Source organism: Leptidea sinapis, chromosome 23 (genome assembly GCF_905404315.1).
Source record: "Leptidea sinapis chromosome 23, ilLepSina1.1, whole genome shotgun sequence".
Lineage (NCBI taxonomy): Eukaryota > Metazoa > Arthropoda > Insecta > Lepidoptera > Pieridae > Leptidea > Leptidea sinapis.
In genome coordinates this window covers 8,542,018-8,566,413 of record NC_066287.1, presented here as the reverse complement: position 1 = coordinate 8,566,413, position 24,396 = coordinate 8,542,018, and the positions used below count along the sequence as shown (strand labels likewise).

Sequence of the window (24,396 nt, the reverse complement as noted above, 5' to 3'; positions counted from 1 at the left end):
ATTCTCGATACCACCTGAAGACACACAATCTCAAAATCACTGGAACACACAAAACAAACATCAAAATCGGTTCAGCCGTTTTGGGGGTAGTTCAATTGTGAATTTAAACCATTCTCGAATCCACCTGAAGACACACAGACAGTTTCATTAAAATCGGTCCAGCCGTTTAGGAGGAGTTCAGTTACAACAGATGCACAAAAGAAATATATATATATATTAAGATAATAATATATATAGCTTTCACTAGATAAAATTCTATCTGACAGGTCGCATGCCGGGACAGTTGAACGTGCTGTTGGCTGAGGCCGGAGTTCCTTATGACGATGTACTGGAAATGGAAGAGATCAACGATGAATTCCCGGAGACTGACCTTGTACTAGTCATTGGTATGTTATTGGTTATCACTTATTTCGCATGAGTATTATAAGAAAGTTTTCCTTTTTGGTTTATATATATTACTTATTGGATATATTATGTACTGTTCATCCATATGTTATCACATCATGTAATCGAACTTTCGTTATAAAAATATTAGCTTAATATTAGGCAAATTTTAATGAACAAAGCGTATTATAATAATAATAATAAATCATTTTATTTCAGGCTACAAGGCCCATAAAATAAATACCTTATAATCCAACATACATAGTTATATAACTTAAATCTACGTCACATTTTCGCGGCGATGTGAGGCGCGGGTTCGGTAACTTCCGGCGGTCGGCGACGTCCGCGATACTTGCGGAACACGATCCCCTTCGGCCACAGCTACACGTCCAGGAAGGTTGATATATGTTCTGTCGGGACGCGAACAACAAAAGAGTTAAAGTCTACTGCGTGACGCGTCACCAACTTTTCGACCCCCAACCGGAACCTTGTCTTCTCCACCAAGTACTGAACAATGTCGGAGGCCTTGGTGGTGTGGTGAAAGCGGGAGACGTAGATATACGTCGCTGGGACTACAGGACGCAGGAGCTGGTTCTGTCCTATCGGTGCTGTGCCACATTGATTATGACTAGGAGGCCTCCTCTTCTTCCGCTCCACCTTAATGAAGCCATCCTTGTCGATCTGACCCTGCGACACAGTTCTACAAGCGGGTTCCTTGCGGGCGTGCCCGCTTCCACTTTCTGTCCTCGGTACTGTCCGCTTTCCGGGTTGCTGGCGGATGGCAGCAGAATAGTCACGTTGAGGTGTTGACGTTACGACCGAATTATAAAGTTTCGAAATATATAGACGATAAAAATGTGTGTATACTTTGAAAACTGTAAAGGGACAATAAATATTGCTGAGTTTCTGTCAGGTTCTTTTTAGAAAAAAGCCTTCGAGTAGTCTCTTTAACTAATGGGCATCGGAATTGACTTTCAAAAGTTTACAATTTCCCAAGTGAAAAAAGAAATTTTATATTCAATATTTTCTTTGTTTAATTATACATATTATGTTCATTTGACATTTTACGCTGTAATCCGTATGTTAACAGAATTATAAGCCAAAATGGCTATCATAATATTTTTATTACATATTTTATCACAATTTCAATGGGTGGCGTTATTTAGGTTTATTACCTGATTTAACTTCACAACTTCTATCTTATCCTTCTCTTACTCTTGTTACACTAAAATTCTCAAAAAATATGTATTTTAATTATTTACCTACAAGCTTAATGAACGATTATTAATGAATATAAACATATTGATTGGTTCCGGAATTGGTAGGATCAGAGTTAGAGAGGTCTCGCACTATGTCCGTTCAGAGTCCAAATGAAAATACATATCTAGAAATCTCGGACAAACGGATATATATTCGATCTCTGATCTAAATGCAATTGAGCATTCACGTCGGTGATTCTGAATCCTTTCAATTGGCATCAATTTCTGACACTGTACGTACGAAGGCGCAGAAGAAGTAAACAATTCTAAGTGCTTCGTCTCTTGTTGGACCGACGTTTAAGGGGAGCTTTTTACAATCAACACGCAGTGTTACGTCAATTTGACGGGAAATTTTATAATTACTACCGAATGAGTGTGTCAATTTTCGATTTTATTTTACATCACATAAAGGATTCAGTTCGGACGCAGTGTGCGAGCGTTCATACAAATAATACTGTAGGTACACATTATCAGTTATGATTTGCCGTGTTTGCATTATGAACGTGTGTGATGCGGACACGCCGCACTTCATATATATGTGCGTATTGCACGGATGCTCGTTCAAGTTTTATGAATAATAAAATAAGTACACAAATAAAATGTGAAAACAAAATTTAATGAACGAACCGGGACTCGAACCCACGACCTCTCGCGTTCCGTGTGAGTGCTCTTCCAACTGAGCTCACCGTTCGAGTGTCGTGTCGTCATAAAATCTTGTATGCTTTGTTCAACTCTCAGGTTGTGGCTCTACGCTCACGACATTCACGCGAGAGGTCGTGGGTTCGAGTCCCGCATCGTTCATAAAATTTTGTTTTCACATTTTATTTGTGTATTTATCCCAGAAGTGAGGGTTATCACAATAAAAACATAACAAATTGTTAATTAAATAAGTTTACATTGCGCACCGGGTTTGAGCGCTCACCATATTACTTAGTTGTTTCATTTCACAACCCATAAAGGCATTATCTCCAAAATACTATCCCCCTTATTCATAATAGTCTGCTAACTTAAAGCATTGCTAATTCTCACTCTGTCTTCTTCTATTGACTTAAGTCAGCATGAGAAAAAACACTCCTTAGCGGCTGTTTAAAACGGACCATTATAAATAAGGGGGTAAGGGAACTTCGGTCTGTCAATAATCTTATCCGGAATGGAGATTCACGGGTGCGAATCAGATTCGGACGTAATGCGAACACTCTGTAACGTGCGCATTAATGTAGACTTACTGAGAACCAAATATTTGATTTTAATGTATACTATAAGGGATGCAGCTGTCAATATGAAATATTTTGTCCAGGCGCTAACGACACGGTGAACAGTGCAGCGGAGGACGACCCCGAATCTCCCATCGCAGGGATGCCTGTACTCAAAGTGTGGAAAGCGGACCAGGTAACTTGCAACCTTTGTGATTTAATTGTCGAAAACTTAGATAATTTATACGTCTAGATAGAGCCTCTTACTGCTAGACAACCGATGAAAACAGGCCAGGTTTATTGCTTTAGTGTGCGTGACAAGCTACGCCTTACACTCGCGATTTGTATGACACTTTGTGTTAGTGTGCGTGCATTGCTCAAAATAGGGGTTATCTATCAAGCTCATTTATTTCGACGTTTGTTCGACGTTTTCTCAGTCTATCTAGAAGTATATATAAATGGTATAATTTTCAATATTACATATTTAAATGAAACACTTTTAAAGGATTAAAACGCGTGTAATTGTAACGGTTTTACATTAGATGTTTGCGTAAAAGTTACATTTTTCTCTCTCAGTCCCCCTGAAAACGAGATCTGGAAAGGTCTTGAAACGTCGGGTTTAACTAAAATAAAAATGTAACTTTTACGCAAACATCTAATGTAAAGCCGTTACAATTACACGCGTCTTAATCCTTTTAAAGTGATTTATTTAAATGTGTAACACTCGCGTTAATCAAAGAAAATACAATATTACATATTATTAAAAATTAAATGCACAAAGGAAGAATTACATTTAGTTCATCATCTCTATACTGATACATCTCTTTTAATAAGATCTTATATAATATTTCAACAAACTTATACTAACTGTTTAAGGAGGTCTCGTGCTGACGGAAATATTTTTTAATGACAATAAGGGACTAGACGAGCAGGACGTTCAGCTGATGGTAATTGATACGTCATGCCTATTACAATGCAGTGCCGCTCAGGATTATTCAATTCAATTTTCTTTATTGTGAATTTCGGTAATGTACAGGTGTTGAACATATACGAAAATATATCAGCGGGCAAACTATGCTTGAATTACAGTATGCAACATTAATAAACTATTACAAAATGTTAAAAATCCCATCAGCTAAAATATCTAATGTTCATTATTATTATAATTATTATATATCAAAAAACAGATGTATAACAGTTAAAAAATATCCGTAAGGTCATCACAGATTGTATAATATGTCTTAAGTATCAAAAACATGTTTAACTTTTTTAAACAACGGGATCACCTGAGTTTCCATAATATCTCTGGGTAAGTGATTATACAAACGAGGCCCAGCGCAGAAGAAGCTTTTTGGAAAGTGGGCACAACTACTGAAAAACAATTAGACTAAATTCTTCATTCTGTTCTCAAAATCAAAGTCAAATAAACTTTATTCAATTAAGGCTTCAAATAAGCGCTTTTGAATCGTCACTATATTGTTTTTTAATTACTGAATCTACCATATGTTCGAAAAAAGTAGAGCTCGTGAGAAGAACATACAAGAAACGCAACGGTCACTCTTTTCAATCAATACAGTATTTTACAATGGCTGTAATATACAAAATAAATTAGTTTGTAAGGTGCTACATTCAATATATCAATCGTTTTCAAAGTTAAAAAGCTTTATAAATATCAAGCTCTAGTGTCCAATATCAATACTTTATGCATTATAGCTAATATTCATTATTTGGCGATCAAAATCAAAACAAATTTACTATTAGTTACTCTTTTTTTTTTCAGGTGGTGGTTATGAAGAGGTCCATGGGCGTTGGCTACGCTGCAGTCGACAATCCGATCTTCTACAATCCTAACACAGCCATGTTGCTCGGAGACGCGAAGAAAACTTGCGACGCGCTGCTCGAAAGAATAAAATACCTAAATCTATAAATAATACCATTAATTGGATCTTGTAAGCTGAGCGCCGCTAATACTTACAAATACTTACAAATACTCTTGTGTTCCAAGGGAGATTGTTAAGTGGAGATCACTATTATCAGGAAAATCTTGGCAATTTTATGCCTTTCATGAGTTAACTGACGTAAACAGGGGCAATAATTGAAAGTTTAATTTAGCCTTAATTTTGTATAAAAATTATACACAGCTCATGGTAGAGAACTGAACTGTAAAAATATTTTCATTACACTTGCTCAAAACGTGGATTAAACGTGGAAAATATATAAGTATAGCCATACATTACAAAACAATGGATAAACCTGCATGTTTATGTTAAATATATGGTGAATATTTATTACCGTTTCTGACTGGATGTTTGATAATTAAATTAATTTTCTCGCAAGTGTGCTGAAAAACGTATGAAACACGTGTGCATCGATCATGACACTCCCGGTTCCCTTATCGCGCTGTTGTCTTGTGTGTACGTATGCGAATTACCAATATAGCACACTAGTTTCATAAAGTAAGTACTATTATACAATAGAAACACTTAAGATAGGTAATGTTCTACTTAATATTTTAAGGCTGGATTAAGTGCTCGACCGACGTAGAGCGCTGACGTTGGTCAAGCGTAGCTGTAACAATGAAAAAAGATGAACGCGTACAGTCCAGCCTTGACGAATTTCTACAAGCGTACAGGAGCCCTATTACGAAAATCGAAATACGAAGTTTCGGTTGACGGATCGTACATTTTCCTATTACGAAAGTGTTTCGAATCCGATGATCGAAACGAAGTTCGTGATTAGACATTTTGTCTTTCGTTTACCTTATTCCCAAATTCACTTGACATTTACGTTTTCGTTGTTGGACATTGTTATGATCGTAACAACAACGTCACTTTTTACGACAGACATATAGGTTTCGTTTTAGATAAAATATATTTATTTTACTATAAAATGGCACGTTTATTAATATACGAAGAGGTCTTTTTAAACGAAGAAAACTTTGAAAGAGCAAGAGAGCGACGTCGTCTTCGGCAATATTTATTTAATAAACAAATTCCCGATGGGCAATTTGTTTTAAATTATCGCCTTAATCGTAGTTTATATGAAAAACTGTGTGAAGAGATCATACCACTAATGCCTCCTAATAAAAATACGAGAGGGATTGATCCCTCAATCAAGGTAAGTTATATTATTATATTGGATATACAGGAACTCGTTAGTTAAATCCTAATTGTAAAAGATTAATATATTGGTAGGTATTGTCTAACAGCCACTGTTATGTTATTTTTTTATATTATAAACATTTTAATTTACATACCTCTTAGTTTTTCCTTTATTTTTGGGTACAAATAAATATCAAATACTTTCTACACGATTCTACTATTTAAATTGTCAAAATTTCTAAGGCCCATTTAATCACAATACAATAATCACATATTCATTTTTATTTAAAAGATAAACATCTATAAAAACAATATAATTCAAATTGAAACTATTAAAAATCTTTGCTTTTACATTTTCATCAAAATTGCTTCTTCTATCAACAACAAAACTTTTTCTTCTGATTCCATTTTGTTTAAAAGCTTTTCTATTGAAAATTGTCCACAGGTCATAATATTTCTGTGTCAATATTCCAACCAACAACAATTTATACTTACAGATCCTTACTGCCCTTGCATTTTATGGGAGAGGGAGCTATCAGGGAGCAGTGGGACTAAATATGGATGGCCCTTTGGCACAGCCAACTGTGTCAAAGTGCCTCAAACAAGTAACCGAGGCACTTAATAGTTCATCCATATTAAGGACATATATTAAATTTCCCCAAAACAGACAGGAACGAAATTTTATAAAAGAAAGGTATTGTTTTACTTATAAATAATTTGACAATTAAAATATGATTCTCCCACAATGATAAGAGTGATGTGCTTGAGGATTTATTATATTTTTAAATGAAATTTCATTAGTAAAATTGCATTTTTGATTTCAGTTTTTATGAAAAATATGGGTTTCCTGGCATATGTGGGTGCATTGACTGTACTCATATAGCTATTGTGAGGCCACAAGAAAATGAAGAGCGTTTTTTTAATAGAAAACATTTTCACTCCATTAATTGTCAAGTGGTGAGCTGTCTAGCATAACATACAATATTTTTTTTATACATTTTACAATAATATATTTATTATTTGTAATCTATTTTAGATATGTGATGCAAATTGCAATATAATTAGTTTAGATGCCTCATATGGTGGAGCTACTCATGACTCATTTATTTGGCAGAATAGTGAAATTTGTGACCACCTGGAGAGTCTCACTAATACCACAGATGAGACCGCTATACTACTTGGTTCGTAGAAAAATTATTATTAAATTTTCATTAATATTATTGTTTCTTAACATTGTTAACATACAAAATTAGAATATTTCATGTTTACATACTTCATTTTTATGTGTTGTTAATTAAAATATAGATGTAATGTTATGTTTGATTGTATGATTAGTTTTAGATTGATTTGTTTGCTGCGTTTGTTATTCTTGTTTGTTTGTAACTGTCACATTAAGTAATACCTCTAATGATAGTTGCTATGTGTGGTAAATAAATAAATTAATAAATGAATTATTGTAGGTGACTCCGGCTATCCTCTAAGGAGATATCTGATGACCCCAATTGATGGAGCTCCAGATGACTCTCCAGAAGGACACTATAATGCCAAACATAAAAGAGTAAGATCCACTATAGAGCGCACTTTTGGGCAACTAAAAGGTCGATGGAGATGTCTTTTGGCAGCCCGGCAACTCCATTACAAGCCAGAAATGGCCGCAAAGATAACAATCGCATGTTGTGTTTTACATAACATGTGTGTTCAGTCGGGGTTAGATCCTGTAGAATTAACACAGGACGAACTTCATGTAGAAGCGGAAAGGCAAAGAAGGGTGAATCAACATGTTACTGGGCCACCATTAGAGCAGGGGCAGCGCACACGAAATGAGCTAATACAATTACTCAACAGAAATTTAAGGTAATCAAGTAGTTTTCCACTAGATTTAACTATAATTGCAATCTGCCTGTAAGTGATAATATAAGAAGTTGAGATGAAGACTACTCTGGCCAATATTCAACGAATTGTATTCTAAGAAATCATAAAAATTTGTGTTTAATCATGTAAATACAAATAATATTATTTCTTTTGTTGCAGATAAAGACAGAGGTTTTTGTACATATATATATTTAAATAAAAAAGGGACTAAAGTTTTTCAATTATATTTTTCAAATTATTATTCAATTCTTTTAATTCCTCCAGGATGCCTGCTAGGATATCCCTTTTATCTACTTCAAGGCGAAGGATTTGTTGCTTTATGTCGGGCTGTGACACACGTACCCGTCTGCGTGGCCGCCTTGATGCTGTAAAATTTTGGTAGAAAATAAATAACTTAACTACATAGTAATAGTGCTTGTTTTTTTGTCTATACCTTCTTATTACCTTGAATATTGTGTACTTCTGAATCAATATCAGGAGTAGCTTCAAGGGTCTCTTTGTTAGTAGAGGTGTTTGATATGGTTTCAGTAATTGTCATTGGTGTAGGCTGTTCTAAAGGCTGCAAGTGGAAATGAAAAATATACAATTGATTAAGCATTATATCATAAATAGTCATGCACAAATAACCATATGAATAACACTTATAAAACATATAATATTGATAATCCTTTATCTCAGATATAAGTAGGTTGGTATGTATATTATATTTCTTAGTATATTAATTACTCATTTTTTATACTATGTTAGTATGGTTAGTAACACATACTTTGAGCCCAATGGTTGTTTCCATGTACTGCTTAAAGAGGAGGGAGTTATTAGCAAATATATAGGTATATAAACATAATATAGTATATATCTGTGCAAATCATAAATAACAAGCATTACCTCAGGAAAAGCTGGCACATTGCAACCTGGTATATTTGGCTCACCAAAACCATGTCCCATTACAGCGATGACCTTTAAATCGTTCTGGGATAATATGCCAGCTGTTGGTGGCCCACCACCAGTGCCAGTGGCAGATCGAAGCGCTGCTGCATTGGCTTTTTTGGCCAAGTATTTTTTATCAGCCCACACCTTAGCACGAACATGCAATAATCATGCAAATGCAAATATAATGAGTAAATAAAAGCGAAATTTTCATAAATTAAAACAGTTACACATATTGTTAGTGATTATAAGTTAATTTAACTTAATATTTTAAATCGTTTATTACCTTCTTCCACTGCTGCACAGTTTTTACAGCACCTCCAAGGCTATTTAAATGGCTTGTGATATTATCCCACAATCTTTTTGATTGAACACGACCCTCTACGCTATGTATAAGGCCACGGGCTAAATCTGGATTTTTCATCATGAAATCCATAAGGGTTTCGATTTGAGTACCCGTGGCAGACATTTTATTTAAACTGTAAAAAATAGTTTAAAAATTATGTTTCTAAGATCTATAAGTAGATATTTTTAGTTTAATATTAATAATTAAATAAAACTTACTTGCTTAAAACTTTTATATTACTACTGAAAAATTTTAAACCAAATAACCGCGAAACTACCACAGATTAAATTAAAATATAATGACATGTAATGTCAAATTTAATAAAAATAGCATTTTTTCTTGCAGGAAAATAGATTTTTTCTTAAATAGATAATTTAAACGTAATATAAGGCAATTCCACTATTTAAATACATCTTAACATAACGAAAAACTTATTTTTAATTTTTTTAATTTGTTATCGGTTTTCACACGATTTATCGGTAATATAAGTATGTACATTAATATCATCTTTGTGTAATTTTTTTATGTCTATGGTTCCGAAACGAATTACGTCCGCACTATTCGGATCCGAAGTACTTTGGTAATAGGATTTAAATCGAAGTTCGGCGTTCTTTCGTTTCGGACCGAAACTACGTATTTCGATTTTCGTAATAGACCTCCAGGTACGTCGCGCTGACGACAATCGTCGGTCCTGCGTACGTCGGCCCTATGACGCTCTATGACGATTAATTGTGTCCAATGGGACGCTGATCGAGCAAACGACCGTACGTTCGGAACATCGAAATAAAAAACGCAAACAAAAAATGTTTACCGTCGGTCAAGCACTAAATCCAGCCTTACACTTAACTTTTTATTATATCGCTCTATTGATGAATTTGTACGGAAATCAAGTTTCATTATTATATTTATATGGTAATAATTATTTTTGTAATTAGTTATTTTTAATGATAAAATAATAATTTAGAGCTAACAATTTATAGAGGAATTTATATTCATATGTTAAGAAACAACTTTGTACCACTTTTGCACAGTGTACGTGCAGAATGTGAGATTTTTGCATAATTAATGTTTTGCATAGAGAAGTGCGGAAACTGTGCAATAAATTTCAATAATTGTTTACATTCTTAGAATTTCAAAAAAAGACACGGAACGTCTAGTTAAAAAGTCATTGTCTGTGCTAAAAATCTATTAAATGCGCAATCTGAAAAGGGCCTACACCAAACTGGTTAAGAATGACTGAAAGAGAGAGAGAGAGACAGAGGTAGAGATCTTTAACTTTTATGAATTTAGGTAAAATTACTACTTATGAGCCTCTTCCAAGTAAAAGTGTGCTACTTAGTACTAAAGAAAACTATAACTAGATGCAAAATTATATCTGGGTATAGGTGCCATTATCTATGAGACTGAAAAGATCAGTTTTACAAAATTTGGATCTTTTGTATATTATATTTTTATTATAATCTTGTGATATTTATCAACTTTTATGTAACTAAGTCACAAATGTACTATGAAATTATTGCGTCTTTATAAAGTGACTTACAAAATTAATATTTTTATACATTTATACCAAATTTTTTCAAGTTGTAATGGAAGGTGTTATCTTTCACATATATATTGATGATATAGTGAAACTTATAACAAGATAATTGTGAAATTGATCAACAAACTCATGTAATTTCGAATCGGGGAAGGACTATGAGTTTGTGGGGTCCTGGCCTAATACTACTCTGGGTCCTGTCTAATCAATTGCCATTGTGTTATATTTACCTAAACGTTATAGTCTTAGATAATTTATACGTCCATATAGAGCCTCTTGCTGCTAGACAACCAATGAAAACAGTCCATCCAACATCTTACACTCGCTATTTGTATGTCATTTTGTGTTAGTGTGTGTGTGTGCAATTTTCAAAATAGAGATTAAGTGTGAACCTCACTTTTTTTTCGACATTTTCACAACTGTGTCAAGTCTATTCAGACATAAATAATCTAATATAAATAAAAATGTTTTTACTTATTTATATGACTGAAACGCACAAAAAGCTACTGAAAGACATTATTAGGAATTTCTTAATATTATGCAATTTGGGCGCTGGGATGTAAAGATTATATAACTTGTGCTACAGTTGAATTGGCCTCGTAGAGAACTTACCCCTGGGGTAAATTACGAATGCCAGTTGATTTGGCATAAAATGTTTCATTTTATAATAATGGTTATATTCTAATGTAACAAACGCATATGCTCATGTTTCACATTAGAAGTATGGTAATTTTAATGTTTAACGATCCATTATTTTAAGCATTTTAAAATAAATTTCATAACTTCTTATAATATTATGTCTATAAGATTTATTTGTAATATCTATCACTTTAAGAATACTTACATTTCAATTCTGTATCTAGTTCTAAGTCTATGTTGAAATAATTGAAATGAAGCTGGAGATAGTATTTTCTTTGCTAAAATCAGTTGCTAAGGCTGAGTCCCTTCCAGAATATTACTCGTGCGTAATAAGGACGGTGTGTGCTCTTAGTTATGTATTCCCTCACAGACTCAATCAATATTTATCTTTTGAGTGGTTGGAGTCTTCACCAGAGTCACAGACTGTACGGACGGTACTTCTTTACTTTATGGTTTTATCGTATGTTGTAGCTTTATTGGCACTGACTTTCCTTCCGACTCTAGCCGGTTCGGCTCGCTGGTTTTATCTTGGTAGCCTGGCGGGTATTCTCAATTTCTTCGGCGTCTATATCAATATCTCTAGCGTTAGTCACTTAAAGTGGGAATTAATTAATCTATTGTATTGCTGTTTTGTAATATGGTGCGCTATTTTTAATTGAACTGATTTATAATAAATGTAAAACTATAATGCTAAAAATATACTACATTATCATGAATTTATTGTTAAATTTGTTTCAATAAACAAGAGATTATTATAAAGAATTAAATGTTTTGTATAAAATTGAAACTTATTTGTCTTGTTGAAAATTTTACTTTATAGTCTTATAGAAAGTTTCTAGATATTTTATACATATAAACATTCCACACCAACATAATACGTAAAAGCCTATGCTTTAGCTGTGAGTTCATATGCTTCAGTTTCTAAATGAATTTAAAGTTAATATTATTTCTCAGTAGAGCATGAGTAGTTTGCAATAGTCCAAAATATCTATATAAAAATATATTATTCCGTATTTAATAAATTTTTGTATTTACATTTCACATTTTGCTATATTTAATATAATGAAGAAAGTGCCTTATAATATATAAACACATTGTGTTAAGTTTTGAATAGTTTTTATGTATGTACTTAAATTTTATTCGTAATTTACACCTAGAAACATAATCTCTGATTGACTATAATAATTTTGGCGTATTTAAAAAAAAAATGTGTCGAATCAAATTATTTTCTGTAAAAATGTTCAATAAAATGAGTAATTCTATGGAATAATTTGTTTATTTTACCCACACATATAGAACGAGGTGAAAAGCTCATTATGCATATTGTCATGAATCCAAACTCCTGAGCCGATATTCAGACGAATTTTATTGATGTACTTAATGAATTGATTAAGCCTCGAAGCCACAAATCATATTTTTTTCGTATATGATAACACCAAATGAAAGTTGAACCACATTGAAAAGCAGGCCTCAGATTGTGTACACTACAAAGATGTTAATCATAAACTCACAAATCTCAGTATATAATCGTATATAAATCACCAGAAACATCTGCAGCGTCAAACGCAGATGCCGTGATGGAATAACCAGCATACGTCGCGTCCACGATGCTCCACGCCTCACGCCAAGCTAAGCAGCAAATACAGTTTCTACTTTGTAGCACCCCAAGCCAGTGACACACTTTTGGATCTATTAAACATGAAAATATAAAATTTCAATAAAACTTTTTTAATAAAATGTAATGACATCGTAAACAGTACGTAGTTTAACATCATTTCATGAACACACAGACTCATATCCCAGGGACATTCGCCAGTGGTCTTCCTAAGGGATGGAAGTTGCTATATTATTTGAATACTGCGCAAAGCATTGCGCGACATCACACGCTGTTGTGCATTACGCATTGCAGCGCACTCGTTCCAGTGTGTGAAGAAAATTGATTAAAAAAAAATACAACTGTAAATATAATTAAAGTTTCCCACAATATGCTCAGCATAATGAGTCTTATTACTCGACACTTTCGAGAAACTCACAAGTTATGACATGTCTTAAGGCAACAATTATTATTTATTATGGGATAATTCCAGATGTAAAAACTTATTACACGTTATTAAATTTACTACTATGATTTACAGAAAAGTAAAATCACATGATAGCATCTTAATGAACAATTTAATTCTCAAATTATGTGTGGCTAATAAGTGCTCAGCACTCAAATATTGACAGTAACGTGAACATATCACAAAAATGAATATCTTATAAATTCAAACACTTAATTAAATTTTGTACGTAATGAGGGTGGCGAGAAATAATTTACTCTTAAATATAGTTTTGTTAACAGTAGCTACGAAACTTTCTTGTTATCTACTACTTCTTTCATTCTATTTCGGTTTTAAAAGTAAGTGGATAAATTGAAAATTTATGTAATATTTTAAACCGAGTTTCGGCGTGCAATTAACATCAATGGATATAAAGTAATCATCATCAGGTAAGCTAAAATTCACCTGTATGGCTACAATTAGAAGCAGGCAGACCTTTGCAGATTCTGCCATGGGGCCAACGAGAACCCTAGACACATCCTACTGTAGTATGAGGTCTTAGCTTCCGTGAAAGCAACCTTGTTGTGGCTTTGAGGATGTAATTCAGGAAAAGTAAAACCAAAGAGTAGGGATGGTTACTTACGTATTCAGCAAAACTACGTAATAGCTAGCCTAATCTTTTAACTTTCATACAAGTCAGAGGCTTCTTGGCACAGACTGGCTTCCTACCCACCTGGGTAATATATAGACCTTATTATGCCGTGAAGCAGTAACTGCAGAAATTATTGTATTTGAAAGGCACCGGTGCTGATTATTAGACTTAACATAAGTGTTATCTCAAATTGACGAGCATAATCGCGATGCCGCTCTGAATTTTGGGTGTTTCAAGAATTCTAATCCTGGGGCTGGGTATCGCTATCACTTACTATCAGGCATTAAAAATGTGGGAATTGTTAGGACGTGCATGTTAGCACATGTAGTGAAATAACATATCTACGGATTAAGTTTTATCTAGAAACGTTACATAAATAAAAATCCATTATTTTGTTATAACTGCGAGAATATATAAGGTGTTTTGAAAGTTGTGAAGTTTCAAGTGTGATCTGTCATGAAGTTGTTTCTAACTCCTCACTATTCTTTGTTCACCCACCACATAACACTGACTCATGTCACCGGACACAATCACGTCACAATCACATTGAGTTCAAAGTGTTCAAATTTCAGTTTAGTTTGATAACGGCGTAAGTTCAGAACGTATGCGTATGTGGTGTGCGTAAATTTTTCTCCAAAAGCTAATTGGAATATTTTCTTTCCCTTATTGGCACTGCGCAATGGTTGTTCTGTACTGATACTATCGTTTTTATTTATTTGTATAATGGTATGTATGCATATACCTTATTGAGTTGTACCTATAATGTAAATTATAATTTATTACTGCGATCATTATAAATAAACATGACATAATCAGTTGTTTGTTTACTTTAAACAAGTATTTTGAAGCTTTTACTATATGTATATTTGTTTAATTTTAAAAAATATAGACTTATGCACTCATTTTAGTCTTAATTTATTACGTTTCATTTAGGTAAATCCTGTCGATATGTCAGAAAATAGCAAATTTGCCCTTCCTGTAAGCAGTGATGGCGAAGCGAATGTTCTGTCAATGATATACAGATTTTTTAAAAAGGTAAGTAGGTTCAGAATAAATCACTACAATTAAAAAAAAAATTAGATTAAATGCTATAAAATATTATACAGTGAATTCTATTTTTATATATCATTATTTGTAATCTGTAATGTCTATAAAAGGTTACTGTATTGTAATGTAATTGTTTTGAATTCAATGGAACGAATAGGTTTCAATAGAAACATTGCCTTAATCATTTACAGTTGTCTATGACTCATAGGCAACTCGAAGCCTTGAAAATATAAGTGATCTAATGTGGTTGCTATGAATGTTAACCTCTTTTTTCTGACCAACCTTGTCAGTATTAAAGATACTGATGGGAAAAATTATGAGATAAGTAAGAACTCTATAATTAGCTTGACCTTAATAGGTCATAATGGGTGCCTTAAGAGTTATTATAACTCTTTTTTAACATGCTCATTCATTAAATTTTATATTTAATTGTAAACAAGTACCTAGGTGTGAGCTGGTGTCTTTACATCTGGGGCTATTTTTGTAATATTCTGTTTTAATTTTCTTACCAAATGGAATCATAGTCTGTTGTCAAGTCTATTCCTTTATGTAAGACACACAACATCTTCTGGCAGTTAGATTCAATTATGAACCCTATTACTGAAGAAGTAATGGTTAACTAGTGTGTTAGTGGATGTTTGCATCAATTGTAGATTACCTACCGGATGGTTGTTGGTTATCCATCTGTTTTTCAGACAGACTTTAGTGATTGGTTAGAATCTTGTGTGTCTGTCTCTATGATGTTGTCACTGAGGTATTTCTTCAATAAGCAAATGTAATCTTATCTTATATTCGTTTTGAGATAGCTTGGTGGCTTTCCACCACTTTCTGGCAAGTTTATATCCTTGAATGAATAGAGCCTCCATGATTGATAATAAATGTGGTAGAAGACACAAAATGAAGCAATGTCTCTATGCAACACCAAGTAATTTAGCCATTCACAGAACACTGGGTCCCCAACATAGTTCTTATCCTGGTACTTTTTTGATAGAGTAGTATGATTTATTTAACCCGATGTTTCATGACCTTTGCAGACTCATGTTTTTAGAGGAACCTGCAACCTAACGTAAAAAAATACAGCTACAATTACACGTATTTTAATCCATTAAATATCCTAAATATATAATATTAAAAATATGCTCATTTATGTTTATGTCTACAAATAAAAATAAAATATATATACCTAAGTACTATTTTTGGATGAGGCTAACTCATCTACTATATTTTAAATAAGCTCTTTATAATACTAAAGTTGGTATATTTCCTAATTTGATTTACTGATTAAACTATACATAATGTATTAAATTATCCAGGACACCGGTTATTTTATTAATTTTTATATTTCTTAATCAAAGAATGAAATTATTTGTATGAACCTTAGATCCTTACATAGATATATACCTTAGATAGACTGTGAAAACATCGAAAAAAATTGAGGTGGGCTGTTATTATCTATTTTGAGCGATGCATACACAGTAACACAAAGCGCAATATTGAATCGCTAGTATACAATGTAGCTTGTCATGCACACTTAAGTAACAAACCTGGTCTGTTTTCATCTTTTGTCAAGGGTTTGAACATTGCAACAATTTTCAGGTGACAATTGTAGGTGCTGTTTACTTAGTTGGATATATGCAATGGAGTGTTGCTTGGTTGTTTTGTCCAGTCATCCTGTCAGTTCTCCGGGATCAGTGGCGTAAAGAAAATGAGTACAGGCGGAACATAGCCAAGGTTGCTGCAGTATCATCTGAAAGAGATGTTGTCCTAGCTAGGCTGGATGATCTGCCAGCTTGGGTTTGTATTTTTATAGTTTTATCAAATTCAAATATTTTAATCAGAATATGATTTGAAATCACTTATTGAACGTCAAAAACTACTCAAAATAATATCCTCAGACCTGAAGTAAGGGCGCGAGAAACTCAAAGGGCTTTTATCATTTGTATACATATAATATTGTCTTGCAACCAGTAGCACAGGCTATGCCTAGTTTGGGGCAAGTTAATTTGTGTAAAAATATGTCAATTTAAAAAAAATACCACATCCAGATACGTGTTCATCAGCTATAAATAAAAAATAGTTTAATATTGATCATATATTATATCAGATTAAATAATTCTCCGTGCACATTAGTTAATGACAAACACACACGAAAGTATGTAAGAAATAATTGTGGTTAGAAGTATCGTAGGCAAAATATCGCGCGGTCGCTCTCCAACTAGACGGACTGACGAAGTTAAAGACTCGTCATCCAAATTCTCCACGGTTTTAAAAGACGCGAAGGACAAAAATATAGATCATCAGACATGAGGGACCGACCCCAGAGAGAGTACACTGAAATACACTAAGGCTGAGATCTATAGAGCAAACTAAGAATTTGCTCAACCTTTACTCACATGAAACTTAGCTGAGTGATAAAACGCACTTGTCTTTTGCATTGGGCTATCTTAGCTTAAGGCGACACTAAATGCCAGCGACCTTGAGCGATATGAGTTCACCGCTGCCGGCCCGCCATCTATGTAACAAAGCCAATATTTTCAAAATTCTTGCGTGGAAAACAGTTTATATGCTTACAATCATCGTTATTCACTACTAATCTGAATAAATGAACCTACACAAAAAAGTACAAGCTATAAGAATAACTTTTATGAGAGAAGTGCCAAAAAAATTGTTAAACTTCAAAGAAAAGTGGTAGGTCAAAAAGGCTCGGCAATGTTAACTATAACCAACAGCAAGCATGAGCAACCTACAAATAAGACTTAAGGATATGTGTAACAGGTTTAAGTAGTGTTCATAGCTCCAAATGCAATACTTTCACCACAAAACTTGTCTAAAACACCATGTTTGTGTGTTTTCTGCATACTCTTCGCCTTAAGCTTAGCATAATTTCAATTGACTTTGAAAATGTAATGAAAGATTACGCTTAGCTTAAACTCAGCTAAGTTCTACGTAAGTAAAGTCTGAGTAAATTCTAAGTACGCTCAGCCTAAGACTTCCAATGGTTGTTTGTAAATAATAATTAGTTAAAGAAAAAATCAGGTTGACTGTGGAAAAATACAAACAGTTCACACATCAACTAGAAGTCCAGTAAATTTATCAATACTCAGTAACAGTATCAAAGCACAAGACAATGAAATTGCACAACAAATAGAAGCTATGTTTGTATGGAGGACCTGTAAAACTTTAAGAAGCACTGTATAAGACATTGGAACCAATAAAACACCTGTTTATAGTGTATGAAGACTGACAGTAGATTAAAAAAATATCTATATAAACAAAAAAACTTTGTACCCCTTTTAAAAAATGCGCGAACGGATTGACGTGAAATTGAAAAGAAGTGCATTAAGCGTATTTTTTATATAAAATGCCTTATAAATACATTTAATTAATTAAATATGACACTGTTTAAATAAAACACCCATAGATATATTATAGAGGGTTTTTGACAAATTGTCTTCTAAAGTTCAAACTTAAAAATAAAATGGATTATGGTCTAATTTCGACCTCTGGGCGACCACTAGTCAAATTAAATTAAAATCATAAAATATATAATCTATCCTAGTTAAATCTAAACAAAATATGTTTCAGGTATTTTTTCCCGATGTGGAACGCGCAGAGTGGCTTAATCGGGTATGTTGTTTTATTTAACTGTAGTTAAGATAAGTGTGAATACGAAAGACCTGCTATTCCGTGTTTTTCTTATAATTTTTTTTTTCATGTACCTAATAACTACTTATAATTGTTTCAAATAAGACATACATACTTATATCTAAATATGTCAAATATTTATAGTGAGAACACTCCGTAGCTCCGCGGCTGTAGGTAAGGTAACTATTCGTATGATTTTGCCGCCATTTATTGCTGTAAAAGTCTTTAATTTTTTTTAAAAGTTGTGATAAATTGTCCAAGGGAAGTAATACTAAAACTTCGCGAGACGTATTAGTGATTTTGTTCTATATACATATATTCTGATCACGTTTGCTTTCTTTATTCTGATCATGTGGCTATTTCATAACATAAGTTACTTCAAATTCAAGTACTTTTATTGTAAATAGGATATAATATCACTTATTGAACGACTAAAATTACCACCCATTCGAGAAAGTATGCCCCAGACCTGAGAAGAACGGGCGCAAGAAACTCAGCGGGCTTCTTTTTTTCCTTAAAAAAATGGTTAAAATGTAATATCGTACAATAAAATTCATTATTTAATAGCCTGAGGGCGGTCACTCCATTCCCAATTTGTGGTATCATTAAGTCATTTATGTTATAGTAACCCTTACCACACAAACAAAAACTTTTATCAATACTTTTGAATTTTCTAGGATCTTGTTGTTAAAGCATACACATCGCCCCCATAAAAGACTTACTAACTCGACTTAGCCGAGTAGTAGACATTATAAGTTCACGTTTGTTCATGGTGTTATCATTATGGTTATGACAGTTTCGCTTTAAATCGCAAATTAGCTTACTACACATGATATAATTTAGATTTAAAATTTCTAAAACTTTAAATCGTTCTTTATCATGTGACTACAAGTAGTAGATAGAGCCCAATTGTAATATCTATTTAGCAATAAATAACTGGCGTTGCTTTATAGATACTCCTTCAAGTGTGGCCGAATGTAAATCACTACGCCCGAACAATTCTCAAGGAATCAATTGAACCAGCTGTTGCTGAAAGCCTGGCTAATTACAAGTTACAAGGATTTAAATTTGAGAGAATGATTCTTGGCACTATCGTAAGTATAAACTGGGAATATAAGAAAAATAATAATTGTTTTTTTTTTTTATTGGCTTTACAACTCTGGGTTCTAGCCTTTTTAGTCTAAAAATTATAATTGATGAAGTCGTCTAGTCTACGCCTGGTTACTTTTTACGTTTCATTTTACTGTTTTTCATTTATAATGGAATTTTATTTATAATTATTAGCAAGTATTTAGCCTCACGGCGCCATGATAGAGCTCATCTACAGTTTTATTTACGTGATAAAACGGGTAACGTTTTAGGTTAGAATTTTTTTATTATTTTATTGAAAACGGTGTAATTACAGTGGTATCATTATAGCTCTATCAATTACAATTTTTTTAAACTCAATTCGTGCTACGGGTTACCAAGCTTAAACCTATAAACTAATTATAATACTTTCAACACTTGGCATAAAGTTGAGGATAAACTTTCCAATATCGACCATCGATTTTACTGCCCATATTTTTTTTTGTAGATAGTACTCACTAAAAGAAAGCGATTTAGAATCCATTGGCACGATTATTGATAAAATAAGATTACTACTATATCTAAAAAAATCAGGGATCCAATGGTGGTATTTATTTTGCGAGGAAATATCTACTTTACGAGATATGAATTTTTAAATATTTCATTGATGATTACCTCTTTATGAAGTTTGACTTTGACGGTTAGTGATTGCGATGAGAAATATTTTATGATTCTGTTCATTCAAAATAATAATAATTAAAGCCCGATCCCTGTATAGTTAAAGTTGAGCATATAAAATCTTTTGCCAGAAACTAAAGGTAGGTTAGGTTAAGTTAGAACGTTAATACATATAAGCCCGGCCGCAGGCCGAACCAAAAACCAGCATATTTTATTGTAATATTTCAGATAACATAATCTAGATGAGATTAAAGGTTATCCCCCTTATTCATAATAGTCTGCTAACTCAAAGCATTGCTAATTCTCACTCTTGTCTTCTTCTATTGACCTAAGTCAGAATGAGAGAAAACACTCCTTAGCGGCTGTTTAAAGTTAGCGGACCATTATGAATAAGGGGGTATAAGTATACCAAGCTAAAACTTATCTGAAAACCAAATCCTTTTCCAGAAACTAACTCATATGAGCCTCATATGAATAAGTATTTGTTTTAATTGTTGTAATACAACCAGTATTTGTTGTAATACTTCAGATAACAGAATCTAGATGAGATTAAAGATTATAGGTTTCATCGGACATACGGAAACGAGAATAATATTAAATAATATAATAAAGTAAAACGAGATAATGGTAAGGAAAGCAAATATCAGATTAAAATCGTTCTATTAACTAAATAGCGCTATAAAAATTTAACCATGAATATCTCCATAAGCATGGGGTTCCGCAGGTTGACGATGGCACAGGGTCCGTACGAAACGCGAGAGGTCGCGGGTTAGAGTGACGCATTGTTCATAAATTTTGGTTACAAATTTCATTGAAGAAGTGCGGGTTGCCTCTTTAAAGGTATCAAATTGTTTTATTATAACTGTATTATTTCCAGGCACCAAGAGTCGGCGGTGTTAAAGTCTACGATAAGAATCTCTCTAGAAATGAAATCATAATGGATGTTGACTTATTGTGAGTAATCTCTTAGTGAGTTATTACATCTAGTAATAAGTTTTGTGTCACACTTGTGATAACCGATCAAGATTGTGGAATGTTATCTTTGTATTATCATAAAAGTGAGGTAATTACTTGTTCTTTGCGAATTATTCTCTCGGCTGAGATAAAAGTGATAGTGGTTTTGTAATCCTTTAATACCAGGTTGAATTCTGGCGCCTTGAGTTTATTTATTTTATACATTCTTTATGAAACTAAAGCTTGGTTACTTGCATTAGTTGCATGTTACAGTGGCAAATCATCCCGACAAATAGGTGATATATGTGGGAAGATCTGGTGCAGTGTGTATAGTTTAATTGTGAATCTAAACCATTCTCGAATCCACCTGAAGACACACACCAATCTCAAATTCACTGGAACACACAAAAATATCATCAAAATCGGTCCAGCCTTCTAGGAGGAGTTCAGTGACATACACACGCACACAGGAAATATATATATAAAGATTATTCGTGAATTTACAATGACGTGCTACACATATATACATATCACGCCGTGTAAAAACAATGCTGAAATATGGACCAAGCCACAAATTACACCATAATATGTTACGACTGCTGTATCTAATCTTTGCCGCATTTACTCAAATTGTTTAAAATATTTTATATATTATATTGTAATTGAAATGATTTGTAAATCGATGTAAATGTAAATCTTGATATAAAAGAGTTGCAATGAGTTTCTTGCTACTTCTTCTCATTAGCTCAACCCTTTACGAAGTAGCGGTATATTCAATAAGAAAAATATTTCTTTTTTTTTTTGACATTCATAAGTGTCCGTGACCTACGTGAATAAACTGATTTTGATTTGATTTTGATTTATTCTTGGTCAATCAGCAGCATTTATTCAGTTTAGGTTCGATTCGGACAGTGACAGTTGTCACACTACTAAGTTCTGAAAAGTGTGCTTACATTGTCTTTAAATACTGTAAGTATATATGATTTTACACCATTATTCCAGAAAATGTACGAAACAAATGTGTTACCAAAAACTATTGTTAAAAAACGTTTGTGTGGGTTACTTAAACATAAATTGATTTTCTTAACGATACCACGGATTGGGAATGCAGCGAACGCCCTCGGGCTATTTAATTATAAAATTAATTGTATGATATAATATATTGCAGCGAAATTAAAAAAAGCCCGTGAGTTTCTTGCGCTCAGGTCTGAGTCATACTATTTCGAAAAGGTTGTGATTGTTTTTGACGTTCAATAACTGATTTTAAATCCTATTTTGAAAAAAATAATAATTTGAATGGACATCGTATATTCGTTTATCGGACGCTTATCATCAGATTCATCTAAAATTTTGACATTCATAATTGTCATTTCCTTAACTTACATAAGTAAAGTGATTTTGATTGGATTTGATTTGATCATCTCATCGCTTTATCTTATAAAAAATCGCTTTAATATTTACATTATAATATAAGAACGCTGCCAAACTGTATTTTGATTAATAATTATTATTCTTATCATTCTAATAATTATTTTAATGAGCGCATACAAGTATTTACGTTACAAATATATGCCGTTTTAATCCATGCTTTAGCTTATCTGTTGTTCTTTTGTATCACGAATATTTAATTATATCGTATTGTCCACTGCAGAAAGGAAAAACAATGAATACAAAACGAAACTGTATATTATTTTTGTCCCAGTTTAATTATTGAATACTTACATTTATTTTCTCAAACTTGATTAGGTACTTTAAAATTATTGAGTAAAATGAAACAACGGTATAACCTTCCTTGTATTTTATTTCTTTTATTTATCAAATGAAACTTAAGTATACCTGAGAAGAACGGGCGCAAACTCAGCAGGCTTCTGTTTTTAAACAAAATTGAGTAACAATAAAATCTATTATTAAATTAAGCCTAAAGGCGGGCGCTGCATGCCTTTTGCTTACCACATCAACATTTTTTAACAATTCATTTTGTATTTCGTAATACAATCAAATCAAAATCGTTTAGGTCAAGGAAATCACTTCTTTTCTTCTTTAAAGGATTTCTTTTCTTTTACATTTACTACAATTTCGGAAAATGTTGAGTTTTAATGAGAAGAAGTGGCAAGAATGAGTTTATTTGTACATATTCTTGGATTTTGTTGTTAAAAATTATTCATCGTCCAGCAAATATGATATGTTTCAAGTACTCATGTCGTGTCTATAATCAACATTTTAATTATTTTTAGTTACGCTGGCGACTGCGATATCTCATTCGTACTGCAACGGGTCAGAGGAGGAATCAAAGACTTACAGGTACCTTCTTCCGACAGAAAAAAGTCAATTGAAACAATTTTTAACCATTTAATGGTTTAAAAATTTCAAATTGCTCATATTTTCTGGAAATCTCCAAGTGAATTTGTTCATTTATGACTACTTTGTAATAAATAATAAGTAAAAGTTCTCAGTCTGAATGTTTGCGACATTCGTTATTTTTCTTCGTCCATCGGACAGGCAAAAGGTCCATAGAGCCATTTTCGTTAATATTCAATAACAACGTTATATTTATATGTGCGATATTAATAATTTAATTATTTTTATTAATTTATTTATTAATAACACGGCTTTAATTAATGTAAGTATATATTTAATGGTATAAATTAAATCTTCTTGTCTTTAAACTTTTTAGAATATTTGTTATATATATATACTGGATGTCCTAGAATAGGTGGGACAAACAAGGGCAAACGAAAATAACATATTTTACCTTAATAGATATACTATATATATGTATCTGTTCTTTATTCCTAGAGTTAATTATAATTAAGTATTACTTCAAACGCGCGTAAAGATTACACGCACACACTTTTTTTTATTCTGAATTTGCGTCGCATGTGACTTGGTTATTAAACAAATAATTGAAGTACTAAAATATCAAATACAACTCATACGTCATAACAATGACCAGCAGAGGGGCAGACAATTAATTTTTCTTCTTCTAAGTATTAATTAATAGAATAGTATTTTTTTTATATATTAATATTGTTACATGTAAACCCTAATTAAGATA

General features: G+C 32.7%; 3 protein-coding genes and 1 long non-coding RNA gene across 23 annotated transcripts in view; 3 read left to right on the top strand and 1 right to left on the bottom strand.

Moving 5' to 3' along the window:
- The window catches only part of LOC126971268 (NAD(P) transhydrogenase, mitochondrial-like), an 80,927-nt gene extending 75,463 nt beyond the window's left edge, over nt 1-5,464 (top strand). For 9 of the 11 annotated variants that reach the window (XM_050817465.1, XM_050817466.1, XM_050817470.1 and 6 more), the window contains exons 21-23: nt 267-386; nt 2,941-3,032; nt 4,617-5,464. In XM_050817465.1, coding sequence (XP_050673422.1) covers nt 267-386; nt 2,941-3,032; nt 4,617-4,763 — 359 coding nt within the window. In that variant the 3' untranslated portion in view covers nt 4,764-5,464. The remainder of the gene's footprint in view (nt 1-266; nt 387-2,940; nt 3,033-4,616) is intronic. The other 2 variants (XM_050817464.1, XM_050817474.1) reach the window with 2 other exon arrangements.
- LOC126971270 (extended synaptotagmin-1) overlaps nt 1-24,396 on the top strand; it is an 81,476-nt gene that overhangs the window by 33,088 nt on the left and 23,992 nt on the right. For 2 of the 9 annotated variants that reach the window (XM_050817475.1, XM_050817483.1), the window contains exons 1-7: nt 14,508-14,675; nt 14,883-14,984; nt 16,593-16,790; nt 18,582-18,623; nt 19,595-19,735; nt 21,265-21,341; nt 23,576-23,642. The exons of 1 other annotated variant lie outside the window; for it this stretch is intronic. In XM_050817475.1, the coding sequence (XP_050673432.1) occupies nt 14,673-14,675; nt 14,883-14,984; nt 16,593-16,790; nt 18,582-18,623; nt 19,595-19,735; nt 21,265-21,341; nt 23,576-23,642 (630 nt within the window). In that variant the 5' untranslated portion in view covers nt 14,508-14,672. Of the gene's footprint in view, nt 1-14,507; nt 14,676-14,882; nt 14,985-16,592; nt 16,791-18,581; nt 18,624-19,594; nt 19,736-21,264; nt 21,342-23,575; nt 23,643-24,396 lie in introns of those variants that run through there. 6 more of the 9 variants (XM_050817481.1, XM_050817480.1, XM_050817479.1 and 3 more) reach the window with 6 other exon arrangements.
- LOC126971272 (putative nuclease HARBI1) lies at nt 5,469-8,218 on the top strand. Its single transcript, XM_050817485.1, has 6 exons — nt 5,469-5,953; nt 6,435-6,631; nt 6,762-6,894; nt 6,974-7,118; nt 7,398-7,791; nt 7,969-8,218. The coding sequence occupies exons 1-6, from the start codon at nt 5,726-5,728 to the stop codon at nt 7,970-7,972; spliced, it is 1,101 nt and encodes a 366-aa protein (XP_050673442.1). The 5' UTR covers nt 5,469-5,725; the 3' UTR covers nt 7,973-8,218.
- On the bottom strand, nt 8,018-9,437 carry LOC126971275 (uncharacterized). Of its 2 annotated transcripts, XR_007730885.1 has the most exons (4): nt 9,301-9,437; nt 9,023-9,215; nt 8,254-8,368; nt 8,018-8,174 (listed from the first exon to the last, which is right to left on the bottom strand). It is a non-coding gene; the product is annotated as an uncharacterized LOC126971275 (long non-coding RNA). The 2 variants fall into 2 exon arrangements; XR_007730884.1 differs by having other exon boundaries at nt 9,023-9,378.

What these genes read in the sequence shown, in the direction of transcription:
- LOC126971272 (XM_050817485.1), top strand. Translation starts at nt 5,726, where the DNA reads ATGGCACGTTTATTAATATACGAAGAGGTCTTTTTAAACGAAGAAAAC. An exon ending in ACTCCATTAATTGTCAAGTG is followed by an intron (nt 6,895 to 6,973) that starts GTGAGCTGTCTA and finishes AATCTATTTTAG; the next exon opens with ATATGTGATGCAAATTGCAA. An exon ending in TGAGACCGCTATACTACTTG is followed by an intron (nt 7,119 to 7,397) that starts GTTCGTAGAAAA and finishes GAATTATTGTAG; the next exon opens with GTGACTCCGGCTATCCTCTA.